This window comes from Carassius gibelio, chromosome A19 (genome assembly GCF_023724105.1).
Source record: "Carassius gibelio isolate Cgi1373 ecotype wild population from Czech Republic chromosome A19, carGib1.2-hapl.c, whole genome shotgun sequence".
Classification (NCBI taxonomy): Eukaryota; Metazoa; Chordata; class Actinopteri; order Cypriniformes; family Cyprinidae; genus Carassius; species Carassius gibelio.
In genome coordinates this window covers 12844996-12860065 of record NC_068389.1, presented here as the reverse complement: position 1 = coordinate 12860065, position 15070 = coordinate 12844996, and the positions used below count along the sequence as shown (strand labels likewise).

Genomic DNA, 15070 nt, shown 5'->3' with positions numbered 1-15070 from the left:
CAATGACATGACTTCAAAATACTAAATTATATGCACCAAGAGATTTGTATGCCTTAAGCTTTTCTTTTGTGTAGATGTTTTGTTTTTTTCTCAAGGTATACAAAGATGTCCAGTAATTTTGGTTGGACCCCACAGACCTATGTAAATTAAGTCAAGTCAACTAGAAAAATGTATTTGTTTCAAGTTGAGACCCTCTCGTTGTTGGTAAGAGTCCATAATGCTATATTGACTCATGTTTAGAGGAAAAAAATAGAAGAGTTCATTAATTCTGTTTCCTCACATTTATCAGCTGGCACTGTAGATTTTACTAAGTTCAATTAAATTTTCCAGCCAATCAGAATCTGCCCGACTTTAAAGAACTTGAGAATTTTAAGCAATTAAGCAATTGAACATTAATATAGTTATCATTCTTGCTGTGATCTTGCCTTTAGAGAGGTTAATTTGTCTTTGTTTAGTACTATTTTCATTGGAGGAAAAAAAAAAAGACTAAGTAAGTGTCAGTATTCTAGTTTAAATATAGGTTGCTCAATAAAAACATCTTGTTTATTGAACTGTAGGCCTGTAAAAGCAATATCACACTGTGCTGTTGGTTTGAACGTTCAGCAGGACTGTGATTACCTGTGACTGAAGCACAGCTGTGCTGACACACAGACAAACTGCATTCATGTGAGATTGCTTAGGCTTAATTGAAAAACCAAATTTAAAATGACAGATGCACACTGGAAAAAGCTCTCTCACTGACTGAAATAGCCTACCATTTGATTCAAGCACTTATTTTAACAGTGTTGAAACATGCAGACAGCATCATTTATGCTGCTCCTCCATTCATTCTGTTACTGAAGTGAGTGTGAAACAAGAGACTTAAGAAACAAGCTGTGGAGGGAGAATATGCTCCAATTTATTGGAACCATGTAATTAAATGCAAAGCAGATTACACCGTGAATTCATACATCAGTGAAGGCCTGATTAGAGCCTGGAGTATGTGACTTGATTGATCAAAATGCCACCACTATGTGTATTGGTTTAAGATCGATTACAGTGGCCATAGTTTTTGAGATTTTCAATGGCTTACATTTAAATTTTGTGTTTTTTGGACCTTGACAGTCCTTAGTCACTGGAAATTGCTTTTGAACAACGTGAGGGAAAATGAATGTGAATGATCACAGGATTTTGTTTTCTTTTTTATAAGTGCAGTATTATATTTGACCATTGTCTTGTTTTAAAGCTCTTGAAGCTCTTCTGTTATTTTGTTCCAACAAGCAATCCTACAGTAGTTTTTGTTGTTTGAAAGTGCTGTGATTGTCTTCTACTTCAGGTCTATCATATTTACCATTACTATGAATAGAAGATGATGCATAAAAAGCGTCATACGGGATGCTGCTCCTCTTTCCCACACACATCTCCTGCATTTCATGCTTTGAAACCCATTTAGTGGCCTCCATCATTTAAATGTTTTAAATGTTTAAATGTACTCACATTCACAGACCTCTGGAGTTGAACAGAACACGATTACTACCAATTACCTTCCTCAAGTCATTTACTTTTCTGATATACAACATTTAACTCACTCACCATTGGGTCCTCTTAGCAGTAAAGGTGTAGTATTATGAATGATGGAGGTTTGGGTTGGAGGAGCTTTTATGAGAAGTGAGAGAGCTGTAATGATATAAAGTCCTCCACAGCACTTACTGTATCTGCATGCTGCAGACCTCAAGATGCCCTCTTCTCTTAAATCTATTAATTTATAACCAATTCCTGTATCAACACTCAGAAAAAAAACACTGATTATTCCCAACACATTTAAGCTCTCTCAAAAAGACATTATTCTGTTGTTCAAAGTGTCGTGCAAAGGTAGGGGTGTGCAAAAATACATATATTTTCTTAACTGAGACATCAGTGGGTTTCCTGAGTGACTAGCTGACAAAGAGATCTTTAGAAAGGTTTGCATAATCAAGGAGCTACAGTAAACAGTTTGTTTTGGAAGGAAAATCCCATTCTTCTTGTCCATAAAAGAAACTGATTTTAAAACTATTGTGTGTAAACCTTTCAGACTGACCTGTTATGAGATCCAAGATTATGAATCAATGGAATATGCTTCTCTTGGCCAGCGTTATTTCAACTTCCATTTTTAAAAATCACATTTAATAACCAAATCCCAGGTGATCAACTTTTTTCGCTTTGCTACCAGGTCTGCATTTATTTGCAAAAAAACAGTAATACAGTGAAATATTATGATTTAAAATATTATATATAATATATGTAATATATTCTAAAATGGAATTTCTTCCTTTGATGGTAAAGCTGATGTTTCAACAAAATAACCTAACCCCTTCAGTGTCTCCTTATCCTTCCGAAATCATTTTAATATGCTGATTTGCTGAAGAAACAAATCTTCACATTATCAATGGTGAAAACAGTTTCATATAGCTTCATACAGTTCAAAAGAACTGCATTTATTTGAAATGGAAATCTTTTGTAACATTAAATATGTCACTACTGTAACTTTTAAACAAGTTAATATGTTCTTGTAATGTAAAAGTATTGATTTCTTTAAAAATTGTAATGACCTCAAACTGAACAAAAGTGTATGACTCTAGGCTAGTCATTTGTTTGACTTTTACAGACTTTAGCAGGGGCGGAGTGGCCATCTGGCATATCGGCCATTTCCCAGGTGGGCCAACGAACTTTGGTTCCGAAACAATGTGATGGCCCATCATGCAGGGACAGTGGCTCATTGTTTGGTATTCTGTATTGACAGAGTAAACCCAATCACAATGCGCCATAGACTGAGCAATGAAGTATCTTGCTCTGCCTCCACCTAAATAAATATTGCTTCACCCCTGGAAATATGTGGAAATATTACGAAGTCTGTAAACAGGACGTTAACAGAGGCCAGAGACGGCACATGATAAAGATGGATTAAAGAGGACAGAACAGATGCGTAACTGTATTGCAGCTGTTCAATAAGTGCCACCTGCTGTCAGAGAGTGAAACTGCATTATTATCATAATTTCACAAAGCTAAAGTCTGACCATTCTGTTTGCTTTAAATCTTGTAAATGTACATCTAATTTAAATAAATAAATAAATAAATATTATCATACTATATGTATGTAGCATCTTTGTTTGGATTGTGATTGTGATTAAAATGCATTGTTTGCCTCTAATTTTAAATGGATACAGATATTTGTTTGTTTGTTTAGGGTCAGTTCAACCTTTAATAGAGCAACAGTTTGTTCATGCACTCTTTCATTCTTGTCTCTAACTTAAAGAAAAAAAAAAGCAATCGGTATTCTAATCAACCAATTGGCCACGCATGTGCATGTGTATATCTTGAACCACAATGTATGGGTGCTGTCCGACTGGACTGATTCTGAATGATGGGCCGTTTGGCCTCAAAATCAAGGGCTGTTTTTTTGTCCCAGTCCAGCCCTGGCCTTTATGTTCTAATGTCATTTATCAGTGCACTTAAAAATGATTAAATTAAGTGTGGCTAAACAATTTCATTAATATTTGAATAAGATATTCTAACATTATCTCCACACATTGTCCTAATTTTAGACTGTTATCTACATCATGAAATATTTAATGAAGCCGATCACAGTGCTGACAAAGGCTCCTGATATGACTGATATGCCTTGTATTTTCAGACATGCCATACTTGTCACATAAAAGAGAAAAATTTACATTTATCAAATTAGAATAAGGCACTGCGTCTATCGGCACCACATGCGGTGACTTTCTGTCGCGCGCCCATGATGCTGCCCGGCATCACAATGAGGCCCTGGAATTTCCATTGCTTTGACTGAGCCAGCAGGTACTCAACGCTAAGAGAGATCCAGATACACCCTTGTGAGTTCATTATAATACATATCCAGAATGAAAATAAAACTCATGGAGTCTGGATGATTGATAGGGGTGTTTGGCATTTTTATGTCACCTATGCTTCAGGCCTTTTATTAATTATCACCAGCTTTAGAAGTAATTTAATCCTTTAAATTCAGTGTCATTGCGCTGTTTAAACAGCAGTTTTAAAGGACAAACTCTAAAACCTTTAAAAGCTTTCTTGAACATATTGGCACTTTTTCAAACAAATACAATATAGGACCGAATTCAATCTACCTTCATAAAAAAATGGATTGATGTGTTTTTTTGAGACAGGGGAACAACAATATTTCATGAGTCCAGCAGTGGTTTCTATGTTCTTCTGTGATAGCTTTTATGTTGCCGATCAAATAGGGTTCTCTTCTTGAGAAATAAGATACATAATCAAACAGGCTTTCCTCTTTCTAGGATGTTCAAAGCAGAACACAGACAGTGGGTAAAAGTTAATTTTACTATATAGGCTGACAAAATTGCTTCATGACATGTTTGTTTTTCATGTGGAAAAACAATGGTAATTAAATAAAATATAAAATAAGCACTAAATTGACTAGTTTGTATTCAGCCACATTTTTGCATTTTATCGTTCTATATTTAAAAAATATGACAACAACTAGAATAATAGTAATTAAATACAAGATAACATAAACACTAAATTAACTAAAGTTCAAATTCAGCCACTTTATTTGCATTTTATAATAATTATAATTAAATAAAGGTTTTAAATGAATCTATTAGGTGAACAAATTGTTCTCATTCACATCCAATGACTCCATCTACTGAACAAGAGGCAGCTGACAAATATGCAGAAATTACTGATGACCGTACACAATGTAATGTAGACATTACTGAAAGTTACTCATAAAGACAAAATTTTTAATAAATTGTTGAGTGAACGATTTAAAGCTGCGGTAGGGAACTTTTGCACAAATTATGTGCCCAGCTACATCTGATTCAAATATTATGCTAATTAACAGTGAGTGGTGGTTTCAGACATTACACTGCTTCACTCGCACTGACTCTTAGTCTGCCTGAAACAATAAAAAGACCAAGCTGAAAGTGGAGCGATTCGACCAATCAGATGAAAGCAGCGTTTCAGCTCCGCCCACAAGTGCGAATGAAATATTGAAGCCATAAACCGAAATGATCAAAACGTACACGGGCCAACTGTCTTGTCCATTTTCTCTCACTTGAGTCTCTTGACCTTCTGTAAGCCCCGCCTTGTTCACGCAGTGATTGACAGGGCTTGAGGGGGCGGAGATGTGATCGGCTCGGAATGCATTTTCAATGTGCACTTTGAATTTTGCTACATTCATTGCGTGTCATTAAATGAAAATGCAATCGTAAGTGTCTTGACTGTGAGTGTTAATGCATTTAAGAAAAAAATAGCAAAAATAGCATTTAAATGATCATTTTGCCACAGTTTTTGCTTGAAGGTGTTAGACATATCTAATCATTTCCGTAATACATTTTCATTTTAATTTTGCAACTTATAAAGCGTTAAAATTAATATTCATTTTACATGTTAAAACTGGTGTATGAAATGGCGAATTAAACTTATGAAATTTTATTTTCATTTTCATTTTGCACCAAACTTTGCACAAATGTATTGGAAAATGTAAATGTAAATACAGAAATGCATTGCCATTTTACATATTGCATTGTCATTTTGCATATTACATCCCAAATTGAATAATGCTACCCATATGCTTCCATACTTTTGACGCTCTAGCGGTTAATAAACAGAACTGCTTGCGTCTTGCGGAAGAACATCGTAGCCGGAACTACTTCTCTCTGTTTATGTCTATGAAGAATCACAAAGGTACTGGGTTACTCCGCCGCGGTACCCCGAAGCAATCTAAAATAGTCCGAATATAAACACTTATTATAGGTGCACCCTAGTGATTCAGGACAAGCCAAAAACACGGTTTGGAAAATGGATTCATGGTGTACTCGCTTATTATATACATTTTTCTACATTTTGAACACAAACAAAGTTACGGACCACAGCTCTGATTGGTTATTTTTTTTACCGGGAGCGATGGAGTTTCTGCAAATGGCAATAGGACCACTGGGAGGAGCCAGAGGAGCTTGATTTTTTCACAGATTATCTGTCTCATATTCTACCGTCAGGACATAATGACAGGTTTAATAAATATGTAAAAAATATTTTTTTACAAAAGTTCCCTACAGCACCTTTAAATGACTCACTCATAAAGAGAGTCACTTGTCGCCATTTTTGGGATGATTCAAAATCCACACCACTACTTAGATTTCGTCTAGAAACATTATATTTCCTACTGAAAAGTTGCACAATTTCACAATATTCAGGAATGCCGCTGACGGTGTGGGGTCTCATGTAAAACAGTTGCTTTAAAAAGTGTTTCAATTAAACTTTGAGACAAAGTTGGAGAAGTCTGTCAGAGCTATAAGCTATGATAAAACAAGACCATCCTATCAAACTGAGAACAAGGGTAGCTTTCAGAGAAATGACCAAGAGGCAGGTTACAACCCCCAGAAGAGCTGCGGTCTTTATGGTAGAAATAGTAAAACAGCTATCAACACACACTACAGCACTTTGCAGATCACGGCTACGAAAGACACTTCTGAGACCAAAACATGAATCATGCCTGGAGTTTGAGAATATCTGACACCTCTTAAAGAAAGAAATGTGAGCTGATTAAATTAAATCACACTCTTGGGCCAGAGAGTGAGGCACTGTATTAGGCACAAATAAATGACTGCACTTCAACAAATATTTATTTTGGTTCATAAATTTGTTGGGGGGTTACAGATTGGAATTGATGAGGTGGTGAATCCTTTGTCAAAACATTCTTGCACAAACGATCTTGCATGTCCCAAACATGTTTGGTTCATAAAATAAAACTCTCACCAAATATGACGCATGCTGAAACAGGCCTGAAACTACAGTACGCACTGCAGCTGCTCGCAACAGGAAGATTCATAAGTACAAGAAGTGAGAGAGCAAATTTACAGCATGTAACTTCCTTCCTGCTTGTTATTGCAGTTTAAGCGAAATCTGGTGTAGCCTTTCACATCTAGTGAAAGAGAAGCCTTTTATAGTGTGACCACTGCAGGTGTTAAAAAGATGGTTGAGGCTTAATCTCCAACACTGAAATATTAGCATAATTTAAACATGGCTTAAAAAGGCATTTTCTAAAGCCCTGGGGATATCAGAGGTATATCGTTAAAAGACACACTCTTAACTTGCATGGTAATTTGCAAGGAAACTGTGACTGCATTTATAATACTAATTAAATGTTATTATGAAAGGCTACTGAACGCTTCAGACATTACAGCATAAATTGGATTTACATAATGAGTCAGGTATGAAGAGTATGATAATTAGATAATGAGAAGCAAGGGAAAGATTTTGCCGTGGTTAAATAAGCATGTTTGACGAAGTTGATAAGCTATTTATGCATTGACAAATAGCTGCACAAGTTCACCTCAACCCAGGTCATCTGAAGCAAAGGTCTGCCAGAAATCATGCAGCTACGATAAGGACACTAGGGTTTTTGGCACAGGCTACAGTGCATTTAAAATGTACTTTCATTTCTAAAAATGTTAAAGATCTCGTTGTAACGTGAAAGTTCTCTCCAGTACCATGGTCTATCATTATAATAGCGTAGTCCAAACCGAACTGTTTAATTAAGAGGTCGATGTGTGTTGCGTAACACTGGAGGTTGTCACGGGTTCCCTCAGGAATTTCTAATACTAAATCTATTCGGCATTTTTGTACGACAATCCAAAAACAGCTCTATGGCAGGAAATGCTAACTAGGCTAGAGACCTGCACTCACAGCACAAGAGCAGTGTCACTGAGGCAGATCAGATTCAAAACATCACTGACTAAGTGCTCATAAGGGGGCTGTTGTCTCAAGCTGGCTGGAGTGTTGGCTTTCCAGTGATTCACAAAGACTGTCTTGTAGCCTTTGTGGGCAACCATTACTCACTCACAGTATGACAGTTGTAATTACTTCCCTGTTTCCCAGCATCCCGTGTTTACTCAGAGTGACCCTGTGGCAGTGAGATTGGGCTCAAATCATAAAACACCCTTTCCTCCTGTAACAAAGCACGTCATATGTGGCATATCTCAAAGGCACGGCTCCTGTTCCGACAGATAAGTCACACTGAGTTTCTATGACATTGTGTTTCGACCCTTCGGATTGTCCATGCATTTCAAGTCTTACCAGCTGATGTTTTTCCATGAGCAAAGTTTGAGGTCAGAGTCTAATATGGATGAAGCGTTTGCCTTATGATCTCATGAATGAACGGCTATGAACAAATGCTAGTGGCATATGTTAGGGCCTTTATAATAGCGTCTCAAAGCAAAGATATAAATTACAACCCATGTGGCATTTTATGCCTTGGCCTGTTCTATATTTATTTAACCCATTGTTAGGAAAGCTTTTTTTTCTACAGCCTCACATCATCAAATTCAGTTCACACGCTGAGAGAAAACTGTATTAAAATTCAGAAGTGGGAGGACAATTAGAGGATAAGCCAACTTTGGTATTGCATTTGAAAGTCGTGGAGAGTTTGCAGAGGCTCAGGATTAAAGCATTTGTTGAATTTTAAAACATAACTTCAAATGATTTCTATCAGACTTTTAAAACAAGCTCATATTTTACCTGTAGCTTTCCAGTTTTAACATATTAAGTGACCTAAAAAAAATGTGAAAAAAATATTAAAATAAATATTTTAATGATGTTGTTAATGTCAGGTACACTGACACAATCCATCGGCACATGTCAGTGTCAGTGCCACTCTCCAATGACAAAAGTCAGTGAAAACTGGAATACGGCACTTGCTTCCATACATCAGATGCCATGTCACTTTATGATAAAACTGCTAATTTTAATACTCTGCAAAAAACTGTGAATTGTTTTATGGTAACAACAAATGTAGTTTCATAACAAGGTTCGGGAGAAGCACATCAGATACTTAGCCTAATTAGCACAGGTGGAACCACTTAAGATAATCAACCTCAGGGTATAAATACAGCTGAATTACTCTACCTGTCTCCATTGACGGTTTATCAGCACCCCCCCTCCACCCCATCTCCTCTACTAGAGTTCATTTTACACTTTCTTTCACTCACGTAACTGCCGGAGGCTCACGAAAATACACAAAACTACATACAGATGCACCTACAGAGAATATATCTGCCGATATCAATGGCATACTTGTTGATCCTGGAACCACATTCCAATCAACCAATCAGAATTGAGATTTAACTTTTCAAAAATATCTGTTTTAGGCTTAAAATCAGAGTTAGGTGCTTCTACACTCTTGTTAATCATCATTTCCCACTGATTTTAGGAATAAATTATGGGTAGGGTAAGATTTAGGGGCAGGGATTGGGTTAAGTTTATATTTTTGGACAATAATGTTGATCCAGGATCATCATAAGATGTTGATCCAGGAACATGTCTTACTTGACAAAATCACGGTGATCGATACCAATAGACGATTATTCTGAATCAATAACGATGAAGATTATTTAGAATGATATTTACCGATACCGATAGTTTGCTTTTGTTAAAGAAAAATATCTCTCCTAATCGATGCTGTGCATAATTACACTCAAATAAAAATGTAAATGTCTATTTACAACTCATTTGCACAGTCTTCATAAATACCTGTCTTCATGCCAGATGAATTGAAACATACATATGTTATTGTAAAGCTCCTCTTTGGTGTTGTTTTATAGCTAACTAATGAACTGTGAACAACAAATATTAAGTGACATTCTGTTCACAATCTTAATTATTGATATCTTTCTGCGGTTGAAACACTGATTGAGCGATTACATTAGAGATGATACATTTTGGTAAGTGCTTCACTGTACTAGACTGTTCTTTAGACTGTCTCTGTTTGCTTCAGTATGCTTGAGTTTACGATGAGCTGAGAGATAACAGGAAATATTTGATGTGTGTTGTGTGCAGTACAAGTTTGAGACAGAGATGTTATTTTAGTTTCTTAGATGTCCTGGCTACTTAGAAATTGATTTGCATTAAATTCTTAGAAACTCATCTGGAGGACATAGTTGAACACCTTAAATGGACATTTACTGTATGTTGAATATGCATTATGATTGGATGAGATTAAAGCATCCGCATTTGATGAAGGTAGAAATGTTGAGTTTGGGTTTTTTGTCTTTGTTGCAATCTACAGAGAACCCTGAATGACTGTGAGAATGTAGAACTTTTCCTACAGGAAAATAAATATTCAAAAGACTTTTGTCTGATACCTTTAATTGAAATGGAAAATTGCCATGACAGTAAGCTAAACTGTATCTTTCAACATACCTTCTGATGTTCATTTATGTTTATTTTGCGATATAACTTATTAAAGTGGAAGAGACTCGTGCTCCGCGCTGCTGCTTGAACTGAGGTGCTAGCTCCTGCAATCTGTCACGTCACATTTAAAAGCATCAAAATGGAAAGAAAGCACAAGGCTCTTTGCGGTTATTGGATGGGAAGAGCGTTACAAATAATGTTTGGTGTAGAGAAAAACTGCAGATCTGACAACCATGGCTTGCACTATGTGATTCATAGGGTCAAACATAATGTCGCTATTTTTAACTGTGAATGTTATCGTGTTCATTTTGACAGAACTAACTTCAACAGAGAGATTTTCTTCACACACAGATTGAGTCTGACACGTTTTTCCACCGCTTTTTTCTTAACAGTATATTACTGGCCTTTATCATCGACTGATTTTGAACAATCAGCCGATGGCCATTGGCCAATAGTGAAATAAATTGCTCGGCCAATAATGATTTTTGGCCGATCGGTGAATCTCTAAGAAATGCACCATACTGACCCCATTGAAGAGACGTGAGGTCAGATATGTTCTCAGAGCATAATTGTATAGCCTAATGAATAATAATGAATAAAAGCAAGAACTGAGAGAGAGGGTAAACAGATAGATTCAGTCACTGTTTACTTGTAATTGCATGTGTACCAAAACATTTAGAAAGCAAGGTTGATGATTTATTTTGCAACTCATAGAGAGCCTGATTATACATTATAGAGAACAGCTTACAACTTGAGAGAAAATCTATCTGAAAACAATAGCACTCAACTTAAAATATTTAATAACTGAGTGTGAAATTATTTTGATTTCCAACAGAAGGAAAATTAACATAATTTGTCATCATGTGATGTCAAATACCAACATACTGATAAATCTCACGAAGCCCCAAAATTAAGAAAAAATATATATTTTTGCTAAAAGTAGCTAAATGAAGCCTACATTTGTCCATTGAGATGTTTTGCATTGTAACATTATTTTAAAGACCATTCAGCAAGTTTGACCACGCAGTTTTCATTACCATAATTCAGCCCGCTCACTTCTAAGCTACTGTTTCCATTATTTTCAATGTATTTTATTATATTGAAATAAATATAATTAAAGGTGGTAATACTAGCCTACTCTGACATTTTTAACTGATATAACTAAATACAAACAGGGCTTTACAATTTAAAACAAATACAAATGTTTTGCTCACCAGCCACTGTGGCAAGTGGTTTTCCAAAATTACTCAGCATTTTCACTGGCCACAGTTTTGTTATTGGGAAATAACATTTTATATAATTTCACTTAATATGAAAAGACACTACAGGGCTGTTACCAATCAAATGAAATCAGTATTAACAAAAACGATCTTTCCACTGCAGAAGAAACAGAAGCAGCTGAAGTGGCATTTAGATGCATTTATGCGGACAGTTTAATGAGGCTGAAATACAGCATGGATGCATTTACACTGCAAAATTACAACAGCATAAATAATATTATGAGCTTGGTGTTTTAAATCATTTAGTTATATATATATATATATATATGTGTGTGTGTGTGTGTGTGTGTGTGTGTGTGTGTGTAGAAGTATGAAATGTTAGAAAAAATGCAAACATAAGCTACTTTTAAATATGAAAGGAAACAGCCATGTAAGTGATTGTTAAAGAGTGGGTCATTGAGTCATTCATTCAAACTATTCATTCAGACGGCTGATTTATTCAAGAATTAAGCCTCTCTTTATGAATGGACCACTGAATCATTGACTCAAATGATTACTTCAAAAACCCTGAATCATTCATTAAGACTGGAATACACTGCACACTTTTTCCCCCGATTTTCTTCAGATTTAAAAGTTTTTAGTTTTTTTTTTTTTTCAGTGAGATGGATGGTACCAATGTCTGCACAAAGATCATCAAAATCGTTCTCAAGCACCCAAATTTGAGAGCCGCTGGCCTAAAGTAGGCTACTTTGTTTTTATAAAGACGTTTTATAAAATGTAAAATATTAAGGACACATTTAGGCTATTGCTGAAACGTTTATATATATATATATATATATATATATATATATATATATATATATATAGCCTATATATATATATATATATATATATATATATATAGGCCTATATATATATATATATATATATATATATATATATATATATATATATATATATATATATATATATATATATATAATGAAATACTATTTATTAAATAAATTCATTAAGTGACATCCTTCCGCTAAAAGATATAGTCCCTGACATGACAGAACATGGGCCTAATAGTGATATGATGAAGAGCTTGTTTCATAGTGTTGATCAGTCAGAATTTGTCCCAGTTCTGCCATTTTCTTTTAACAACAAAAAAAAAATGTTATAATAATTTATTTTAATTTTGAAATTAAATGTTCTGGATGGGTTTCATGAGAGTCACACATTATGCCGGGAAACATTTCTCTCCGCTACCTGTTGCACGTCAGTGACCGTTCGCTTTACTTCCGTTATTGCTCAAATGATGCGCCAACTCCTGTAAAACTGCAGCTTTACCGATCTGATCGTTTCTCCTCTTTTCCATGATCAAATCCTCCAAGCTCTGAAACTCCAGCACATGAAACTGTTTGTCAGGCAAGAAGAGCTTTAATCTGTACGGCTGTTTTCCTATCCGTATCTCCCCTCCCATCTTAAACTCCCGTTTACCGAATTTGCACCAGGCGGAGAAACATTCCGAATTTCTCCAACTTAGCTCTCTGTCTTTGGCCCCCACCTGCTCCATTGCGTTCTGCACCACCATGTCAGGACTGAGGGGTTTGTATTTGTACAGCTCGTTTACGACCCTGCCCCTCCTGCCCTGACTAGCATCGGTCAGAAAACTGTTCTTGACCTCCGCCCGGTGCAGGTGCACCACCTGGAAGTCCCCCACATACACAGCCCAGTGCGGGTACTGCCCGGCGGACACGAACTCCAGCACGTCCCCGGGCTTACATTTGTTCAATAAATTCTCCGGGCTGAACGTCTCCTGTTCCGTAGGGTTGCTACTTCTCTCATAAATGCACTCGTCTCGGTGGTAAACCGCGCAGTCCAGCTCGTAGTGCTTCTCTTCCTCCTTCTGCCCCGATCCATCGACATGCTGATGATGATTATCGTCCAGTTCTTCGTCGTCGGTGGCGAAAATGTAGGAGACCCCGATCCGCGGGCCGTCTTCCTCCGTGTCGAGCCCGTTAGGGTCTGTCGTGGGAACTTCGGCGTAACTTAGGTGTGACAGTTTGTCAACCTGGTTGCCCATATATGCCACTTCAGCAGCGGACAGATGGAGTGAAATGAGCTCCACCTGTTACGAGCAGAGAGAGACGGACATCTGGAAGTAGATTCACTGCGACGCTCCGTCTGCGCTGATAGTTGCTTACTAAAGAAACCGCGCGCATCACAGTTACAGACCCAAAACAAAGCACTTTACACAAGAAGAGTTACGTGTTATTGTTTGGGATAAGTCAGAGGTCACGTCCAGTTTGCATATCCAATGATTCGTGTTGCTGCTCCAGGCGCTTAGTTAGCTAGTTACTGGTCTATATCACACCCGATGTTTCCAAGCAGAAAGTTCTTCAAAGCTTCACCGACTTACTGATGGAAGGGATCAAATGTTGCTCCGGTATCCGAATACGACAAACCCGTTATTTGCATGCTCATAGAAACGTAAAGCGCGTTGTTGTTGTTTTTTCTCTAAAATTGTTCTCTTTTTTGAACTGCACCTGCTGCGTGTTGCTTGGGTCCATCAGATTATGAAAACTCAGAGAGACAAAGCTAAAGAAAACCAACCACAGCCACACTTACACACATACTCCCTCATTTAAAGAGACATCGCTGCACAATAGCACAATATAAAACATCTTAGACAGACGGCATCGAGAATTATTAATATGATAAAGTAGCTCACTCACGGCTGTCCTGTTAACACACTGTAACGCTGCTCTGTCAGTCATAAGAGGACCCACCGGAAATATAACCTAACTTCTGCATATAACGTATGCAATGATAATAATAATACACTAAATATAATTAATTAAATATAAAGTACATTTTATTTACAAACAGTGTTGTCGCTATATTTTTCCCTGATAAATCCCGTAAAAGTAAACCGTAATATTTTAACAATCATGTCATTTGTGTTTTCTGACTTAGAATCGGAACCAGTCTTGCGAGATTGGCCAATCAATCACAGTCTTACTGGTCAAACAGGTTTGCAAAATAGTCTGAATGCAGTTCATTCACTCGAACAATGAACAGTAGTTTCTCCAAATAGTAACGAAAAAAATAGTAGGCTTACACTAAAATATTTCAGAAGACCAAAAACAAAAAGTGCTGGGTGTTCACCAGTCCATTGTGAGAAACATGACTTTAGAATGTCTTCTACTATTTGTCAGCAAATAAGGCCCACACCAAGGATGATGAAAATAACTAAAAGAATTTTATAATTTGACTAATTCTGTGAGAATAGTGTGGAAGCCCGTTTCAGGCACAATAATATATATATATATAATAAATCCAAAAAAGTTATTGTGACTTTCTATCTTCAAAATTGAGTTGTTATATTTCACAATTAAAAAAATTGTAAAAGGTTGATCATGTTGGAATGGACTCACATTCAGAAAGATTTTTTTCCAGTCACGCACAGCTCGAGCATTTAAAGACAGACAACATAACTCCAGAGCTTGATGTAAGCAAAGCATTTAAATCTTTTGGTCTGGATGCTAATGTAGTTATAGTTATCAATCTTGGTGGGACTTTATTTAGTGTATATTGTGAATGGCTCTGTGCTGTATTTAAAGTCAATTTATATCCATAACAGTTTCACAAGAGTATCA

General features: G+C 36.4%; 1 protein-coding gene across 1 annotated transcript; it reads right to left on the bottom strand.

Annotated features, from left to right (window-relative positions):
- Positions 1 to 12570: 12570 nt before the first annotated feature.
- LOC127935597 (protein LRATD2-like) lies at positions 12571 to 14138 on the bottom strand. Its single transcript, XM_052533610.1, has one exon. The coding sequence runs from the start codon at positions 13492 to 13494 to the stop codon at positions 12688 to 12690; it is 807 nt and encodes a 268-aa protein (XP_052389570.1). The 5' UTR covers positions 13495 to 14138; the 3' UTR covers positions 12571 to 12687.
- Between the last annotated feature and the right edge of the window lie 932 nt (positions 14139 to 15070).